Here is a 19596-nt window from a genome sequence, read left to right as displayed (position 1 = left end):
TGGACGGCAGGAGGAGCACGACAGGGTACTTGTTCACCTTGGACAGTGGAGCCGTCAGTTGGATTTCCAGGTTGCAACCAGTTGTTGCATTGTCGACTACGGAGGCGGAGTATGTGGCAGCCACAGAGGCGTGCAAGGAACTAATATGGCTTCAGGGCTTGATGAAGGAGCTTGGGAAGGAGCAGAAGGATTGCATGTTATATTCAGATAGTCAAAGTGCAATTCATCTGGCAAAGAATTCAGCTTTCCATTCAAGGATGAAGCATATTGACATACGGTACCACTTCGTGAGGTCATTGCTCGAGCAGGGACTCGTCAAGTTAAAGAAGATTCATACAAGTCAGAATCCTGTAGATATGTTGACGAAGGTCGTCACGGTGGAGAAGCTGAGGAGTTGTTCAGCTTCTGCTGGTCTTCATGCTTGAAGACGTTGAGGAGGCATCGTACCTATCTCACTAGGATGATTCAGTTTCAGTGGGAGCACAGAGGAGAGCCAAGTAACAAGAGGATATACCCAAGGTCTCCAAGTGGAAGATTGTTGGGGTATGTGGAGACCATTGGTGATGAAGAGAATTGAAGGAGAATCAATTCTGCATAATTCTGTCTGGCGGACTGTCGGAGTCGACTCGAGCTACAGTCGAGTCGACTCGGGAACAGTCGAGTCGACTCGGAAACAGTCGAGTCGACTCGGGAGGAGAAAGACCAGAAGACCGAGAAAATCATGTTTCTGTCTGGACTGTCAGAGTCGACTCGAGCTACAGTCGAGTCGACTCGAAGTATCGTCGAGTCGACTCGAGCTACAGTCGAGTCGACCCTAGATCGTGCCAGTTTTGTCCAGACGTGCCAGAGTCGACTCGAACCACAGCCGAGTCGACTCGGGCTCGCGGAAAATCGTACGGACGATTTTCTTTTGGTGTTTGTTGGTAGCGTTTCGACGGCTATGATCATCTGAAGGTCTTGAGACTATATATAGGACTCATGAGAGCCCTAGGAGTAGTGATATTCAAGGATATTTTGAGAGAGACTCTTGTTTTGTGCGGCTAGGGTTCTAGAGAAGAAGAGGATTGGGATCCTACTTCTTGTGCAAAGGAAATTCTGTGTGAATCTCTTGTAGAGCGATTGCGTGTGATCGTTCGGGTGTGTGCTATCTCTGTAATCTGTTCATCCTAACTGAGATTTGGAGCGGTGGAGGACGTAGGCTACTTGTAGCCGAACCTCGTTACATCTTTGTGTTTGCTTTGCTATTTTCTTCCTATTTCTTCTTCCTTTGGTTTGATAATCCGCTGCGGTGCTCAAGTGTTTTACCCTATTGATACCACGGGGTAATCTTTTGCCCTTCGTAGCGGAAGCGAAGCGGTGATCATTGAGTCCGGTGTCGAGGGAGCGAGAGAGTGCTTATCCGTTTGCTTCTCTCTTTGCTTGTCCGACGTTGGTGGTTGTACCGGTGTGAGTGGGTTCCGGTGCAGGGCGTCGCCAACAGTTTGTGAGCCCAAAAAATAAATGGAAAAGTTTTGGTTGGTGAGCTTTTGGAAAAACCAACTAGGTTGTTTGTAAGCCTGAAAAACAAACGTTGTAAAGATTTTGGTTGGTAAGCCTTGGAAAAACCAACTGGGTTGTTTGTGAGCCCAAAAAACAAACAGGATAGGTTTTGATTGGTGAGCTGGGAAAAACCAACTGGGTTGGATTTTGAGCTCCCACAAAAACAGTCGGTTTGGTTCTAGTCGGTGAGCCTGTGAAAACCGACCGAGTTCGTTGTGATCTCATGAAAACAACAAATTGGTCGCGAGCTTGTAAAACAACCGGACTGTAATCTGTGGAATTATAGTGAATTTTCAAGGGGACACTTAGGGAGTGGATGTAGGTGCTTGGGGTGCACCGAACCACTATACATGCTTGTGTTTGTATTGTTTTTCTTATGCATCTTGCTTTACTTTCATACTTGCATAGTGTAGTTGCTCTAGCTTAACTTTCCACTATTTTACTTGTAATTGCCTAGAGCTTAAGTAAGATAACACCTTATCATTCTGTTGCATTCAATTCAAAGTAAATTTAGAAATATAATTTTTAGAAAACCCAATTCACCCCCTCCCCCCTCTTGCGTTGTCACCTTAGGCAACAATGTCAATCCCTGATGCGAACGCTAACCAGTAGCTCTAATGTCCCCATTAACTCCTTCCAGATGAAAAAAACTCGACTCTGTCGAGTGTAGATCTGGCCGGCTGTCGTACTGCACCAAAAGATTAGCATCAAGGCGCTGCAACTCGGCTCTGAAAATCCACGTCATGTTAGACTCTGACCGGCCTTTCTACCGAACAAGGTAACATTGGTAACCGCCATTTCTGGTTGACATAACCTACTCATCTAGTATATATTCTATTTGTTCTCTGCGTGCATAAAATTTGGAAGGTGGTAGCTCAATAGCAGGTAATGGGTCAGAGTGATCAACAAGGGTAGGTGCGTCAACAAACAGATCAGAAGAAATAATTACTGTCTTTTTGTACAGGATTAAATCTTCAATATTAAATATTTCACTAATTCCATAATCCTCGGGAAGATCCACAACATAAGTATTCGAACTGATTTTCTTTAAGACTTTGAACGGTCCCACATTATGAGCTTGAAACTTTTTAAATGTTTCCAAAGGAAGTCGTTCAGGTCTAATCCTCACCATGACATAATCTCCTACATTCAACTCTTTATAACGTTTGTGCAAATCAGCAAGGAACTTATATTTTAAGTTATTAGAGTGAACGTGTTTGCTGATTTTCTGATGCAATGAATGCAAGTGTGATGCAAATTGTGCAGACTCAAAGACTTTATGTCGATGAGACATTGGAATCAGATCTATGGGTTGCTTAGGTTTATAACCATTCACCACTTCGAAGGGACTTATACCTAAGGATCTATTGACCGAACTATTATATGTAAACTCAGCTGTCAGTAACACTAAATCCCAAATTCTAGCATGCTCACCTATCAAACATCTTAAAAGATTTTCTAGACTAGGTTAACAACTTCTGTCTGGCCGTCAGTTTGCGGGTGATAGGCAGAAGAAAACTTCAATTGGGTGCCTATCATGTGCCAATGGTCTTCCAAAAGTAACTCATGAATTTTACATCCCTATCAGACATAATAGATTTTGAGAGGCCATGGAGTCTAACGACTTCGTCAAAATAAAGTTTTATAATCTTAGAAGCATCAGAAGTCTTTGAACAGAAGAGAAAATGAGCCATATTAGAAAATCGGTCCACAACTACAAAAATGAAATCGTGTTTGGTGGAAGTATGTGGAAGCCCTAACATGAAATCCATCCTGACATCTTGCTTGGGACACTCAGGAACGGATAGTAGAGTGTATAGACCAATATTCTGCTTACGTTGTTTGGCTAGATGATATGTGCGACACTGACCGATAATTTTGGCCATGTCTCTCTTGAGGCTCGGCCAAAAGAAAAGTCTCTCCACCATTTCAATAGTTTTGCCTCTTCCAAAATGTCCAAAGAGTCCTCCAGCGTATACCCATACTAGAACATCTCTCACTGAGGTTCAAGGGATACATAATCGATTAGAGTGAAAGAGGTAATCATCTTGCAGAAAGAAGTCATTTTGTTCTCTTTCTACTCCGTCTCACAGGGTTAGGTATATGTTACTAAAGTCTGGACAAATGGTATATTGTTCTCTGATCCTGTCAAAACCAATCACTTCAATGCTTATCATGGATAGGAGGAAGATCTGTCGACTAAGCTAGAGGTGGGCATTGGGCCGGGCCGTCCATGGCCCGGCACGAAGCGGGCCGTGCCACCGCTTGCTACAGTAACGGGCCGTGCTAGGCACGGCCCATAAAAGAGGACCGGGCTGGGTTAAGAATTTCTGGCCCGCAGGCCGAGCCCGGCACGGCCCATAAGGGCCTGGGCTGGCACGATTCGTGGGCCAAGCACGGCACGGCCCGCGAGCCAGTACGGCACGACCCATAAGGGCCTGGGCTGGCAGGATTCATGGGCCAAGCACGGCACAGCCCGCGAGCCAGCCCGGCACGGCCCATAAGGGCATGGGTTGGCACGATTCATGGGCCAAGCACGGCACAGCCCGCGAGCCAGCCCGGAACGGCCCATAACGGCCTGAACGGGGCCTGGGCCGGGCCAGGCACGGCTCGTCCTCCTTAAAATAAATGGAAATAATTTTTTTTAATAAATTAATAAATATTGGGAACTAAGGATTTATTAATATAAAGCCACCTTAATGGTGGGGGATTTGGCATAGACCCCTACCAGTTTATTAATTTAAATCAAAATGATACATGAAGGGAGGTTTGGACCTTGGTCTGACCTCCAGAATACAATAAGAAAGGAGAAAAAATAGAGATGACTCACTTTAACAATTAAAAAAATAAAAATGTACAATTATAAAAAATTAAGAAATAAAAGTAAATGATCAAAATCTTACTAATCATCAGTATTCACTATTCAGTAATATTTGTATCATCATCATCAGAGGATGTTGTATCATGTTCATCTTTATTTTGAAGTCTCGCCTCAGCATCCAACCAATCTTTGAAGCAGAGAAGCATCTCAACCGTTTTGCCAGTCATCCTACTTCTCTTTTCGTCAAGAACACGCCGACCTGCACTAAAAGCAGATTTCGATGCTACTGTGGACATCGGCACAGCTAAAATATTGCGTGCAATTGCAGATATAACAAGATATTGATTTTTAACACTCTTCCACCAAGATAATACATTTAGACTCTCTATTTGATTTTCATCATATGCAGACTGAAGATCATTTCGTAAATAAAATTCTAGTTCACTACTTAAAGATGAAGAAGATGAAGATGAACTTGAAGCATGTGTGTGTTTTCTCTATGCAATGAATGAAAAAATAGATGACGAACGAGAACTACTAGAAGAAGAAATAGAGCTTGGTACGAAGAATCTAGATCCACGAATTTGTTGATCATATATAGCATAAATATTATAAAAAAGTTGTTTTACCTCAATTTTAGCAGGTTCAGGATCTTGAATCATATTTTCACAATATGCATCAAGTAAAATTAGTACGCCATTCAATTTAACTCTTGGATCAAATACATCAGCTAAGTTATGCATAGGACATATCTTGTCCCAATACTCATTCCATTTAGATTCCATTTGTTCAATAATAGGCATTAAAACATCATCATATCTATGTTCTGTAAATTTTTGACTAATCATATATGCTTGTTGTAAAAATGAACATGAAGTTGGATAATAAATACCAGAAAGAACATTAGTAGCTATTGCTGGAAATTGGACCCGGGGGCGGCCGTGGGCTGAGAGGGTGGAGCTCCGGCGAGAGTCGGCGGGCGGCAATCCGTCGGCGAGCGGCGTCCTCCGTGAGACCTGCAAAAAAGCCGGTGGCCGGGGTTTTCGGCGCCAGCCCTCCGATGTCGAAGTCAGAGGGGGGGCAAATGTATAAGAGGAGATATGTGTCCAGAGTTTCAGCGTCCAGCCCCTTCTAAGGTGGGAGGGTTCTCCTTTTATAGAGGGGTACTGGGTTACTTATGATATAACGGGGCGAAGTTACCGTATGATTGAGTATGTCGCATGAATGAATGCACGATCGTGTGAATTAATGCCTTGCCGCAGGAGATCGGGCTGGGGCTAGGAAGTTGTCACGGTTGATCAGGTGCGGCCGAGCTGATTTGCCGTGAACGACTTGAGATCCATAGATAGGAGGAGTCATGCGCATTGATTGTTGAGTAAGCCAGAGGTCTGCAGAGACCATACACATTAATTGTTGAGTAAGCCGGAGGTCTGCAGAGACCATGCGCATTAATTGTTGAGTAAGCCGGAGGTTTGCAGAGACCATGCGCATTAATTGTTAGCGGCGGTGGCAGGGGATGGTCTCGAGTCGAGCTGCAGAAGGATGCGACCGCGGCGGGTGGATGGTGAGGTCGGGCTTCCGAGGTCGAGAGCTCCCAGGTCGGGTGCCTGGTCGAGCGCCTGAGGTCGGACGCCTGGTCGGGCATTCGAGGTCGGGCGCCTGAGGTCGGGTGCCTGGTCGGGTATCCGAGGTAGGGCGCTTTCGAGGTCTGGTGTTTCTGATCACGTGCTGTCGATGTGCTCACCTGTTTGGGGGGGACTTGTATTTTCCCCAACACTACCTCCCGACTTCCGAGTTCGAGCTACTCGCGAGCTCGGACGTGAAAAGTAGTTGCTTTTATTGCAATGGTGGGGGCCAGGGAGACTTAAATTATGCCGACGCTCCGCACGCTTTGGAGCATTTTTAATAAGAGGAGAGGGAGCGACGCCCTTTCGTCCTTCGAGGGTGCCTCGTGTAGTGGGCTCATGATGGGGCTCCGAGATCCGACGGGACACCGCCTCGATTCCGTATTCGAGGCACTAGTCCGGAATGAATGTTCTGCTTTGGCTTTCGGGGCCGGCACATGGCGCAATCTGGACGGAAGGTGGGATCCAGCCCTGCCGATCTGGGCCGTCGGGAGGGTCCATATAAACCCCTCGATCTGATCCTAAAAAGGTCTCGCTTGGCTGTTTCATTCTCTTCCGCCATCTCTATTCTCTTGTTCTCCTTTCTCAGTCGTAACAGAGCCTCCCGGTGGTGCTCCAGGGCGATTTCCGGCGATCCCCCTCGTAGGTCACCTCTCTACATTAGTTAGGGAGTTTTCTTTCTTCTTCTTTGTTTTTCTTCGTCTCTCGCTTTCCTTTTTTCTTTTCCTTCTTTCTAAAAATAGGTTCTGGTCCGAATGAGGTCGGGTCCAATCTGTCAGAGGAGGTACTGGAGCTAGTCTGTACCCGATTCCTTTTTCGGCCCGAGTTTCATCTTGAACCTGCGGGGCCGGAGGACAGGGTGACGCGACCACCTCCAGATCGGATCGGAGTGCATGTTGAGACACTCTGGGTCGGCTTGCGGTTCCCCCTCCACGAGTTCGTGGACGACTTGCTGGTGGAGTACTAACTCATCCCGGCACAGCTCGCTCCGAACTCGTGGAGGACCATTGTCGGATTCTTGTCCCTTTGCCTTGCGCATGGGATCCCGACTTTGGTGAATGTCTTCCGCCGGTGTTTTTTGTTGAAGACGAACCCGGCGGACGAAGAGTGGCTATACTTCGCCTTTCGGGATGGTATGTCACTTTTCCAAGGTGCCCCTTCCTCTATCCACGAGTGGAAGGAAAAATTTTTCTTTCTTGAGTCTGAAGTGTCGTGGGGATGTGTTGTGGGGATTCGACCCGAGGTGGGGCTATCCCCGGCTGAAGGCCCTCAACAGGCTCTTCAAGCTCACGGCGGACGAGCAGAGGGTTCTCGACGCTCTGCGAGGTCTCGAAAAGGATATCCGTCTGACCGACTTCCTAAAAGAGGAGGCCTTGGTGAACGTCGGCCTGAGCTCGGCGCGTCCCGAGGGTAATAGCGGTCGTATCGCTTTGTTTTCCGTCTTATTTGTTTCTTTCTTCCCTTGCTTAGATTTTTTCTTCTTTTGTTTGTTTCAGATATTCCCCATATGCCGACCAGCAACACATCTCTCTTCTTCCGGCTGAAGAGGAGGGCAGTCGAGGCCGGCGGGGCTTATCTCGAGCCCCGAAAGAAGGCCAGACCGGCTGCCACATCCGCCCCTGCCGAGGTGAAGGGCTCTGGGGTCGGAACGTCAGGATCTACCCGGGAGAGGGCCCCAGCCATCGAGCGTACAAGCTCGGGTTCCAGGAGGGCGTCGGACTCGGCGCCTACAACATGTCCCACCCCCATCTCTCAACGAGCAGGTCGGCCAGTTGTCCGTCTGCGGCGCTCGGGCCCCGAGCCGAGCAGGGGCCCTGGGGTTCCGAGCGCGTCCCGCCCCGTCGCCATGAGCTCGGGCGGGCCGAGTTCTTCGGTGGCCGGGGGACGCTCAGGGAGAGAGTTGGCCGACCTGGAGTCCCCGATCCGTGAGGGCAGTTCGGCCTTCCAGGATGGCGATGTCGCGCGCGCCGTATTTCGCCGCGCGATGCTCCCAGCCGACCAGGCCGAGTTTATAGCCCTTGGGCTCGAAGAAGTTGTCGACCAGACATACCGCAACACTGTTCGAGTAAACTGCCTTCTCATTTTGTTTTTAGTCATCGGTATTTCCTTTATCCTTACTTATCGTTGTTTTTCTTGCAGCATATTCACGAAATCGATACTCTGGTGTTCATTGTCTCGGAATGCCAGAGCGAGTCTTGGCGATTCCAAAAACAACTGGAGTCGGCTGAGAAGAGGCTAGCTGAATTGGAGGACGCGTTGGCGGAAGCCGCCGCGCGGAGGGAGGCCCGCCGAGGCCGAGCGGCGGGCGATTGTCAGCGAGCTGGAGGAGGAGAGGGCCGCACATTCTCTAGCGAGGTCTGAACTGCGCACCTCCGAGGCGCGACTCGCCGAGGTCCGTGCTGAAGCCGCCGGCTTCAAGTACGAGGGTGGAGTTCTCCTACTGAAGATCGAGCAACTCGAGGCCTGAGAGAAGAGGGCGCTCGAGCAAGCCAAAAATGCCGTGGAGCTCTTCAAGGAGTCGGAAGAGTTCCGCGACATGCTGGAGGAGGAGACCGTGGACGGGTTCCTCCGGGTTTTGAAAATTTTCGGAGGCAGATGGCGTGGTACTGCCCCCAGCTCGACCTTTCGGGGTTCCGACCAAGATCGGAGATCGGCGGGGAGAGCGAGTTCGACCTACCCTCAACACTTGAGGATGAGGGAGAGGCTGCTGATAAGTGCTAAATAATGCATAAATTAATATCTTATTCATAGCACTTATCATTATTTTAATTTATATATTTTGTGAATTTAACTAAAAAAATGTGTCACCTTCATCATTGCATTTTAATAAATTATTAAAGGTAATTCGAGTTTTACTTATTTATTTACTGATTGAGTCTAATGTATGCAGGTCGAGTCAAACTCGCTTGGGATGATCGCTGAACCTAAATCACATGCACCCTACGATTCAAATCCTCTCGAATTTTTGATTCAGCCGTTCATCCCAACTCTATTGTTTCTTTCACATCCAACTGAGCTCGACTTTTACAACTCATCATCCCAGCATCCTTATCTTCTTCAAAAATCCCCAACTCTTCCGACATTCCACACGGTCGTGAGTATCGCCCGCGACGAATTCCTCCCGAGTCTATCCACAGCTCCAAGTCCAACAAATTCCACATCCTTATTCACAAGCTCCCAGCCGATTATACAACTCATCTTGCATCTTTATCTCTTCTTCAAAACAGAAACCATCTTCCTAGCTTCAACCGTATTCATCTTCCCATCGACCTACGCTCCCACGTCATCCATATCATCCCAGATTTTATCCAAACTCTATCAGTCTCCCACAGCAGAGATCCTTCCGGCATCTTCTCCCAGTCGGATGAACATCTCCCAACATACCTCCCCTGTTCCGAGATTCTCCTTCTCCCACGGATCAACCATCAGCCGAAGCATCCCAACGTCCCATGTTCTTCTCCGAACCCCAGCATCGGGCACGTCATCTTATCTTCATCTTCCGAATCAAGCTCATCCCAAGTTCACGAGCTCATCCTCCCAAGGAATAGAGCTGTCATCCCATTCGAATCATCCCACGATTTGGCTTCATCCCGTTCGAATCAAACACTCAATCCAAACTTCAACCACCCACGGATAACTCCCAGCCGAGATCCTCTCATCATCTTCCTAACCTCCCAACTCCACGCTCCCAAGTTCATTTCCTCTTCCGATTCCTTCTCAAACCGAATCTAGATTAGAACAAAAGCATTCCCTGTTTCTCCGTGACATCCTCCACGTCCTTTCCGAGCTTATCTTTCCAAGGAATGAACCAATTCCTTTCGCTCCCAGCTCAACCTCAAGTCCCAGCTTCATCTCTATTGCATTTCAGCTCCTTAGCTCTCATCCGCAAGCCATTCCAAGCTTCAACAGCATCACTCCACTGTTCGCATTGGATCCAGCTCCATTCTCCCACGGATAAACCCAGCATCCCGACCGTTCTTCTTCACAGAAACAAAACAGAGCATCTTCTCACGTTCACCATCCGCATGAATCTAGCTCACATCTCGTTCGTGATTCACTCGTATCCCAGCAGTTCCAATGTCTTCCCATTCTCCAGCATCCGGATGTTCCATGATTCAAACTTCCATAGCCAGCCTTTATCCCGTATCAAGCCGTTCACAGCTCTAAACCCTCTGTTACAGCCGAATCCAGCCATTCCCGAGCTTCTTCTCATTCCAGATTGATCCTATCATCCATAGGATAAGGTTTAGGTGTTCATTCCGAAGCTAGATCCCATGATCTTCGGATCAAACTCTCTCACCTTCTTCCGCGCATCCAGCTCACTCATCTCTCATCCTTATCCAAATAATATCTCCTACTTCAACGGAACAGAGGCACCTCATCTTCATCTCCGAGAGCATCCAATTGAGCGAGGGATCACGGATCAGTCTCTCTTATCCACGGAAGAGTTCTAGCTAAGCTCAACCCTTATCCTCCTACCCATTTGGATCAGCCACAAAGGAGGAGAGAGGGGGAGATGGCAGCCTATAAAAGGCCAAGGCAGGAAACAGAGAAGGCATTCTTCTCTTCCGATCCATCCTTAAGCTCTTCACAGGCCAAGTCCCACGGAAATAAAAGGAGGGAGAAGACTTTGGGTGTTTTGGGAATATTTCCCAAAGGAAGAAATAATGAGGGAAGGAATGGGAGCCCGCTGCTGTGCTGCTGCTGCCGTCCACCACTGCATTGAAGCCTAAGCTTTTCACTAGGGCTGGATGCAGCCCTAACAAAAGGATAAGGATTTTGTATTTTTTTATATTTCTATTTTTGGGGTTGTATGAACTTATGGTTTTTAATGGATATCTTCTTTTATCTCACGTTTAATTTCTGTGATTTTAAATATGAAGTTTATACAGCTGTTCTTCATGATCATTGAAGTAAAAATAAGATAGTTCATGCTTAAGAAAGATGCGATGTGCTACCACCTTAGATTAGGGTAGACATTTCATTCTAACTAAAGATGAATTATGCCTAAATTACTTTTGTGAAATTTTATTCAGATGCTTATTAGGCTTGTAGCCAATTTGCATGTTAATCCAAGAATAAATTAAAATACAATTAATCCTTGTTCCGATGTTAGTGGTGAATTCCTTGTCCTAGGTTCCCTCAAACTGATATCATTTTACTTGTATTTCTTATTAAATTGCTTAGTTTAATAGACTTCACAAATTTCTTTTTTCAAATATTTTTTTTAAGAAAACAACTATACCCCAATCCCTGTGGATCGATACCCGTAATCACTATCCTACTAGATACGTGCTATTGCGTGGTCTTTAAAGTTGACTATCAATTTTTGGCGCTGTTGCCGAGGATTGCTAGCATAGTTGTTTTCCTTTTCATAAAAAAAAACTTTCAAAAAAAATATATATATTTAAAATAAAATAAAAATATTTTCTATTTGTTGTTACTTTCCTTATCTCTTTTTTCTTTTGCTAATTTTTGATTTTTCTCTTGATATTATTTGATCAGGAATCGAAGAGGAACTCTGGGACGATCAAAAAGGGAACTGCTGGAAAAGGAATGCTGTAGAGGTTTGCCTAAAAAAAATAAATAAATAAAAATTGCTGGGAAAATTCCCTTTGGTAACCTCTAAACCTTTCTTATTTAAATTAATTTCCTTTTGTGGTGATTGTTTGATTTTAAATTCAGCAAAAAGTGTGAATGCATGCCTGATACACATACACCAATTAATCTGTACATAGTAAGGGCAATCACCCCAACAAGATAAGAACTGGATTTCATCACCAGATTCTTGCCCAAATTAGGTGAATCAATTCTCACATAGCTATCACTTTAATTAAAATCAATTAGACGTTCGCCCCTAGGGACATTCGAGCTCAGTAGGACGAAGATCACTGAAAGTTGCACCAATTTCGCTCTGTGGTTTAGTTGATGTCTAGGCAAGCTTTGTCCCAAAGGAGACAGTTCATCTGTTCGAGGTAAGTGGTTTTTAAGTGGGACCTTTGCAACGCATCGTGACCCCCCCACTTACCTGGGAGCTTACCTGGTCAACTCAGTTCATTAGACTAGATTGGAGGCTTAGGTGCCCTCTTCAAACCAGTTAGGAGCTGTCTAGTGATTTTAGGGCAAACATAAGGATTTGAAGTATTTTTCTTTTAATTCATGCTTGACCGCACTTGACTGATTAGAAAAGCATTAGCGTATGCTAGGGTGTTGTTCCAGATCTCCTGAATTAGTACCTTTTGATTCTGAAATAGAGTGTTCTATTAGGGCCCTTCGAGCCGAAATCCGTACCTATAGAACCATAGGATCTACCACTTGTCGAGATGGCTGAAGAACAACCCAAACTGTTAAAGGAGTACTTCACTCCTTCCATTTATACCTCTCCATCATGTATTCGACTACCTGATACCACTGCTGCTGTACAGTTTGAGATTAAGTCTAGTGTCATCCAAATGCTTCCCTCTTTTTATGGACTCAACAATGAAGACCCATACAAACATTTAGATGAGTTCCTTGAGATCTGCACTACTGTCAAAATTCAGAACTTCACTAATGATGCTCTGAAACTTAAGCTGTTTCCTTTTTTCCTTAAGGATAGAGCAAAACAATGGCTCCATTCATTAGAAGCTAATTCCATTCTTTCATGGGCTCAAATGCAATATGAATTTCTGAAGAAATATTTTTCCATAGGAAGAACAAACCAATTTAGGCGTGCTATCACGAGCTTCTCCCAATCTGATGGGGAAGAATTTCATGAAACTTGGAAAAAATTTAGAGATTTACTTCGAAAATGTCCGCATCATCAAATACCCAAATGGCAACTAGTGCAATGCTTTTATGACGGGTTGTCTGAACGAAATCGTCAAATGGTTGATGCTTCTTGCGGGAGAACTTTCATGCTTAAGAGTGAGCATGAGGCATGGCAGTTGTTTGAAAACCTCAATGAAAATTCCCTCCACCATGCCTCCTCTGCTCGTCAAGCACCCCCGAGTTCCCAAAGAAAAGGAACCATATATGAGGTTAGCCAGTCCATAGGTCTATCTGACACAGTAGATGCACTATCCCGCAAGTTGGACCAGCTAATGTCTAGAGAATAGCTTCCAAACTTTTCCCAAGCACAAGTTTGTGCTCTTTGTTCTAGCCCATCTCACCCTATTCATGAATGCCCTTCGGCAGCTCAATTCCCTGAATTTGTGCAAGAACAAGTTTATGCTGCCCAAGCACAGTCCCGACCGGGTAATGATCCGTATTCTAACACTTATAACCCAGGTTGGCGCAACCATCCAAATTTCTCTTGGAAGCAGCAGACTTCCAATACCTCCCAGCCGTATTCCCAAAACTTCCAACCATTCAAGAATGTTCATCCGAACTGTCCTCCGACTCACTATTCACAATTTCAACATGTCCCTCCTCCTGCACCCCAAAGAGATACGGCTTTTGAGCAAAAAGTTTTGACTGCCCTTCAAGGACTCGAAGCCAATACATAATTGTTGCACTTCCGCATCCAGTCTATTGCTAAATTAGAAATCCAGCTAGGGCAGCTAGCGAGTGTACTAAATAAAAGAGAGGAAGGCAAGCTTCCAAGCTAACCAGTGAGTAACCCGAGAGGGCAGTACATAGCTCAATAGACTCACCCGAATGATGTTCACCATGAACAAGCCAATGCCATGACTACCTTAAGAAGCGGACGCGTAGTGGACAATAAGGTTGGAGAAAAAGAACATAAGGAAAATGAAGATAGGAGTATGACTATGCCTAAAGAGATCCCAAACTCCTCTATGTCACCATCAAACCCAGTATCAACCACACCTTTTCCACCGAAGGCTCCTTTCCTTCAGTATCTGAATGCACCTTCTTCCTTTAGCAAGAAAGAAACTTCGTTGGAAGAAATAATGGAGGTATTCAAACAAGTCAAAATCAACCTCCCTCTCCTTGATGCTATAAAACAAGTTCCATCGTATGCCAAATTTCTCAAAGACCTTTGTACCCAGAAACAAAAATCTAGGACACATGTGCCTAAAAAGGTCTTCCTAACTGAACAAGTGAGCTCCATCCTCCAACACAAAATCCCTCCTAAGTTCAAGGATCCTGGTGCACCTATCATCTCTTGTGTGGTAGAAGACAATTCGATTGATCGTGCAAGATTAGATTTAGGGGCAAGTGTTAACCTCCTTTCTAATTCAGTCTACGAGAAGTTCGGATTAGGTGAATTAAAGCCTACTTCGGTGTCCCTGAAATTAGCTGATCGATCTGTTAAAATACCACGAGGAACAATTGAAGATGTCCTAGTCAAGGTAGAAAAATTTTATTTTTCAGTTGATTTCATCGTCCTTGATATGGAACCGGTGCCGAACCTTAAGAAACAGATCCCTATGATTCTTGGTCGTCCCTTCTTAGCTACAGCCAATGCATGTATTAACTGTAGAACTGGGATAATGGATATATCCTTTGGGAACATGAAAGTCAAACTAAATGTATTCCATGCCTCTGATCAACCTGCAAGGGAAGATGAGTGCTTCCTAGTAGACAAAATGGACGATCTTGTAGAAGAAGCCCTTTCCTACATTCTGGCAGATGATCCTTTGGAAGCATGTTTAGCCCATTTTGACATTGATAATTTTAATTTAAACAAGGCCATAGAAGAAGTCAATGTCCTACTTGACAATCCGTCTCCCACAAATTTTCATCCTTGGCATATCCGATATGAACCTCTTCCTACCCTTTCTGGTATGCCACAGTGCCCTTCCATCGAGTTCCCTCCCAAACTTGAGTTAAAACCACTTCCGGTAACCCTTAAGTATGCTTTTCTTGGATCCGAAGATACCCTACCTGTAATCATCACAGCTGATCTGTCGGACAAATAGGAAATTCAACTTTTAAGTGTGCTAGGGGAACACAAACATGCAATTGGATGGTCCGTAACTGATCTGAAGGGGAATGACCCATCCATTTGCATGCATCGCATTCACCTAGAAGAAGATGCAAAACCGACCCGTGAAATGCAAAGGAGACTCAACCCTAACATGAAAGAGGTGGTCAAGAAAGAAGTAGTAAAGTTGCTAGATGCCGGAATCATTTACCCTATCTCTGATAGCAACTGGGTGAGTCCGACTCAAGTAGTACCAAAGAAGTCGGGCATTACTGTGGTTGAAAATGCAGAAGGGGAGTTGATGCCCACATGCACGACCACTAGCTGGCGTGTTTGCATTGACTACAGGAAGTTAAACTCCATGACTAGGAAGGACCATTTTTCTTTGCCCTTTATTGACCAAATATTGGAAAGGCTAGCCGGTCAGGGTTTCTACTGTTTCTTAGATGGTTATTCTGGGTATAACCAAGTGGCCGTGTATCCTGATGATCAAGAGAAAACCACTTTCACATGTCCATTTGGGACATTTGCGTATAGAAGAATGCCATTTGGACTCTGCAATGCACCCGCGACATTTCAACGATGCATGATGGTAATTTTTTCTGACATGGTAGAAAAATTTCTGGAAGTATTCATGGATGATTTTTCAGTTTTTGGCCCCTCATTCGATGATTGTCTCAGTAATTTAGCCCTGGTTCTGAAAAGATGTAAGGAGACCAATCTAGTGCTGAGTTGGGAAAAGAGCCATTTCATGGTTCAAGAGGGTATAGTCTTGGGACACATTGTGTCCAAAAGGGGTATTGAGGTAGATAAAGTAAAAGTTGAACTTATTTCTAATCTTCCTCCACCCAAATCTGTGAAACAAATCCGTTCTTTTCTAGGCCATGCTGGTTTTTACCGTCGCTTCATTAAAGACTTCAGCAAAATCTCCAAAGGATCGCGCCCACGAGTCGCACCCATCCCTGCAAAGGTTTCGTACCTCACGCAAAAAGACGCACCCCATAGGCATACATCTGGTAGAAGACTATAAATAGACGACCTCTACAGATTAGAAAGAATAAGAAGAGAAAAACAAAAGAATTCCTAATTTCTTTTCTTTCTCTACTCTCTCTTCCTACCCATTAAAATATTTCTTTCAAAATTGTTTAACAGGCTTGCTGCATATTTATTCTGGGTTCGAAGCCTTCTTTGATCCGTGCAAATCATCGAGGCAGAAGGAACGAAATGCTGTTGTATTTCAGAAGTAGAACGCCATCCAAGCCTAGTGCACTGTAAGGCGGCGAAATCTACTTCAAGGAAAGTGACCAACATACCACGCCTCAGCATCTCGGATTCCATTTTTCCTACATTTACTTTTAATTTTTTGTTTTAGCCTATCACTGCCTATTATTTATTAAAGTAGAATAGTTTAGTTTTATTTCTGCTTCAAATTTATTATCAACAGTTTCAAACATTCCATTATCACATTATGATCCTTAAACATAAATTTTGATCAAATGGCAACTGAAGAGCTATTCTTAAGTCAGATCTGCATGCAGAACAATTGCGACGACTGTGATCCCAATAATTATTAAGTGTAGCATTAAGAAAAATAAGGATTGCTTGCCCAAGCATTTGGAAAGTCCATTCTTTTTCCTTTTCTTCCCTCCCCCATGCTAAAGCTCCACCAGCAACAATTTGTTATTAAATTTCGTTTTCCATTTCTTAAACTTCAAATATTTTTTCCTAGTTTGAACCTTGTTTTTTTTTATTAAAAAAAGGGGGGGGGGGGGGGGGGGGGGGGGGTGGATCTGCATATAAAATAAATATATATAATTAGATTTGTTTATATCAAAGCATTAGCTTTGATAGTTGCATCATCAAAAGCTAATGCTTCATTGCCACTTCCGAAAACTGATTCTTCATGGCCACCTCCGAATATCCTAAGCATTAGAAAGAAATTAAATCGACCTATTATACTTTGCTTTTTCTTGGCTGCTTCTTACCTGAGCACTACTTGAAATGAATTAATACCAAAACAACAGAAGTAGTAGGACCTAATTATCGCATTTGAAATCTACATAACTGAAAATATCTACTATAAGACCATGAAATTACATTATGAAGAAACCTTGTTAGTTCCCTCAGTGGACAGTTTGCCATATGATAAATCCCCATTTTGTATCATGTGTTATACTGCATTTCCATTCATCCCAGGTTCCTTAAAATTGAAATTTACAACATTTTAGATTTAGATTTCAACAAGATTGAGTTGACACCAATTTAGATTTAGATTTTCCCCTTTCAAGCAGAGAAATTTAAAGGTCATTTATTGATGGGATTATTGTCATAATGTTTGTTCAAATGGCATATGTGAATGTACAGGTCACTTGAAGGGCATGCCAAAGATAAGTGTAGAAAAACTTAAATATTTTTATAACTACAAGGCATTGAGAATTGTTGATAGAAAGAGGAGGGAGTCAAATTGCAGCGGCTCTAATGCTACCTGTCATGGATTCAGTCCGGAAGGTTTACGTTATTGGGTGGCGTATAAATCCATGTGGACTATGATAGCTGACACCAAATTTCCATTATTTCTTATTTCCATGCCAGCTTATTCCTGAAAGTAATAAATTTTTGCTTTCTCATAAAAATTTAAAAAGCTAGATCAAAAAAGGTAAAAAGTCTCGTCAAAAGCATCAAATTTTTTTTTTTTTTTTTGCCACCAAGGTGGTAGCTCAGTTGAAACGGAGTGTTTTCTTCTAATCAAGTGGTTCCAGATTCGAAACGCACGGACGTCGATTAAATTCGGGGACCAAATGCCCCACGCCTGGACATGGGGTCTGGAAGCGCTACTGGTCGGCTGGTAGCCTTGATGGTGCCAGGTGTGACATAATCACACATGAGACTCGTGTCGGAGCCCAGAGGGGTAACCGAGCCAACCTACGGGTGGGAAGGGTATAAGTAAAATCGGCCGGGTGCCCAACACACGATCATTTTTGCCCGCATCGAACATTCTTCTGGCGGGGTGGGGGCTGCTACGCGGGGGTGGGCTTGTCCCTTCCTCCCTCTTCCCCTTTTCTTAAGTAAAAAAAAAAAAAGCATCATTTTTGGACTTTTGAAAACAAAAAAAAAAGGTTGCTGGTACAATGCCAAATGAGCCCTAAATTATTCTGGCAAATACAACAGTGAAAATAGTTGTAAAATACCATTTTTTTTCTTAATGTCTTATTGGGTAGAAGTTATGTTGATGGAAAAAATATTGAACATCTCGACCTCAGACCGGACCGACCTCCTTAACCTCGAACATAAACCAAGGTAAGTGACTTTGGCCCTAGTCGACGAGTCGGCCAATTGATACGTGCCAGTAAGGACTGACAATTCTGACAACTGACAGTTGTGGCAATTCTGCAATAGATGTTTGAACAGTACGCCGCCCATACGAAATGATTTCCAAGCCGTAAATGTATAACTAGTCGTTTGCCTAGCGACTGGTGCATGTTACATCAATCCAGGTAAACGACAAAATAGACTTCCCTATATAAAGAGATAGTCCGGAGGACCTCAAGTATGCGATATCATTCATGGAGAACTTAACTCTGCTAAAATTTTTCGCTTTTACACTGCTGCTTTTCTATCCTAATTTAAACATAGTAGGGTCTTCGCCGAAAACTCTCCGGCAAGCGGACTTCTTGCAAGCTATCCCCAGAGGAGTCTAGTTATCCACACTTCGGCCAGCCAGTTTAGCTCAGTTTCTACCGACTTTAGGGTCATCCGAACTCCACTCCGATCTTTGTCCAGGCAACACATATACTATGAACTGATATGTTGAAGTGAAATCAAGTGGTGCCTAATTGAGGCATCTTCTGAAGTGGCAGTGCCTCTATCAACAGTGCACTCTTTTTTCCGCCTATCTTAGAGGGCTCTTTCACGCCCTTCCCAATGGTCCTTTTATATCAGTTATCTTGCACATCTTGGAAGATCCCAATTAGTTTTCAATTTAGTTTCCTTCAATTAAAATAAAATATAATACTAAAAACTATATTGATAAACAAAACCAAAGCCCACTCCATGTCAACCCAATTCGACATGAAGGAGCATAGTTCGCACTATTAAAAGTTATTATTGTACAAACTAGGGTACCAAGTAACCATGGTTCACACTATTAAAAAGCATGATTTTGGAACCAACTGGGTTAATGAAAATAATTAACTCCCGGTAGGCAACTTGACCATGATAGCTTGGTCAAATGTTATAAACATGGAAAAGTTAACCTATATTTGCTTTGTCCTTTGCTTGGTTTACATGCTTTTCTCAAGTATTGGCTTCCACCGCATACAATTGTTTGTACACATCTTTTTTAACCTAATAGTGAGAAAAATCCAGTCCATACTTTCTAGATGGCGAACCCTTCAATTGACATGCAAGTTATTTTCGTCCACATGCTGGGACCTAACACTTATCATAGATTCAAATAGCAGTTTTCGTCAAAGAAATGTCATTACTCCCATATTTTTGGAAAGTTCTGCTATTGGCAAAAACAAATAACCAACCATCGGTCACTAGGATTCTTTCTCAACAAGGACCCAAAACCATGTTTCACATGTTTCTTAGTCTGGGAGCCACAAGCCTTCCTCAAGTCACCTAATTTCTCCATCTTACACAATGACTTACATTTTTGCTACTAATATCACTTATAGTTTCTAGTTCCAAAGGCAACAAGAAAGTTTGTCTATTGGTGCCGCAAAATCTTGTTACCATCC

At 44.0% G+C, this 19596-nt stretch overlaps 1 protein-coding gene across 1 annotated transcript; it reads left to right on the top strand.

The window, feature by feature from the left end:
* The first annotated feature begins 9032 nt into the window (after positions 1-9032).
* Positions 9033-16612, top strand: LOC149768749 (uncharacterized). Its single transcript, XM_089925509.1, has 2 exons — positions 9033-10766; positions 11491-16612. Exon 2 carries the CDS (start codon positions 13653-13655, stop codon positions 14847-14849), a length of 1197 nt encoding a protein of 398 aa, XP_089781635.1. The 5' UTR covers positions 9033-10766; positions 11491-13652; the 3' UTR covers positions 14850-16612.
* Positions 16613-19596: the final 2984 nt, after the last annotated feature.

The sequence above is a fragment of the Phoenix dactylifera genome, chromosome 1 (genome assembly GCF_051530095.1).
Source record: "Phoenix dactylifera cultivar Ajwa chromosome 1, Ajwa_hap1_PhDact_Kaust_v1.1, whole genome shotgun sequence".
Classification (NCBI taxonomy): Eukaryota; Viridiplantae; Streptophyta; class Magnoliopsida; order Arecales; family Arecaceae; genus Phoenix; species Phoenix dactylifera.
Note: the sequence above shows the minus strand (reverse complement) of the source record. Positions and strands in the feature narration are given on the sequence as shown.

Coding starts and splice junctions, on each gene's coding strand:
- LOC149768749 (XM_089925509.1), top strand. CDS start 13,653: ATGACTACCTTAAGAAGCGGACGCGTAGTGGACAATAAGGTTGGAGAA.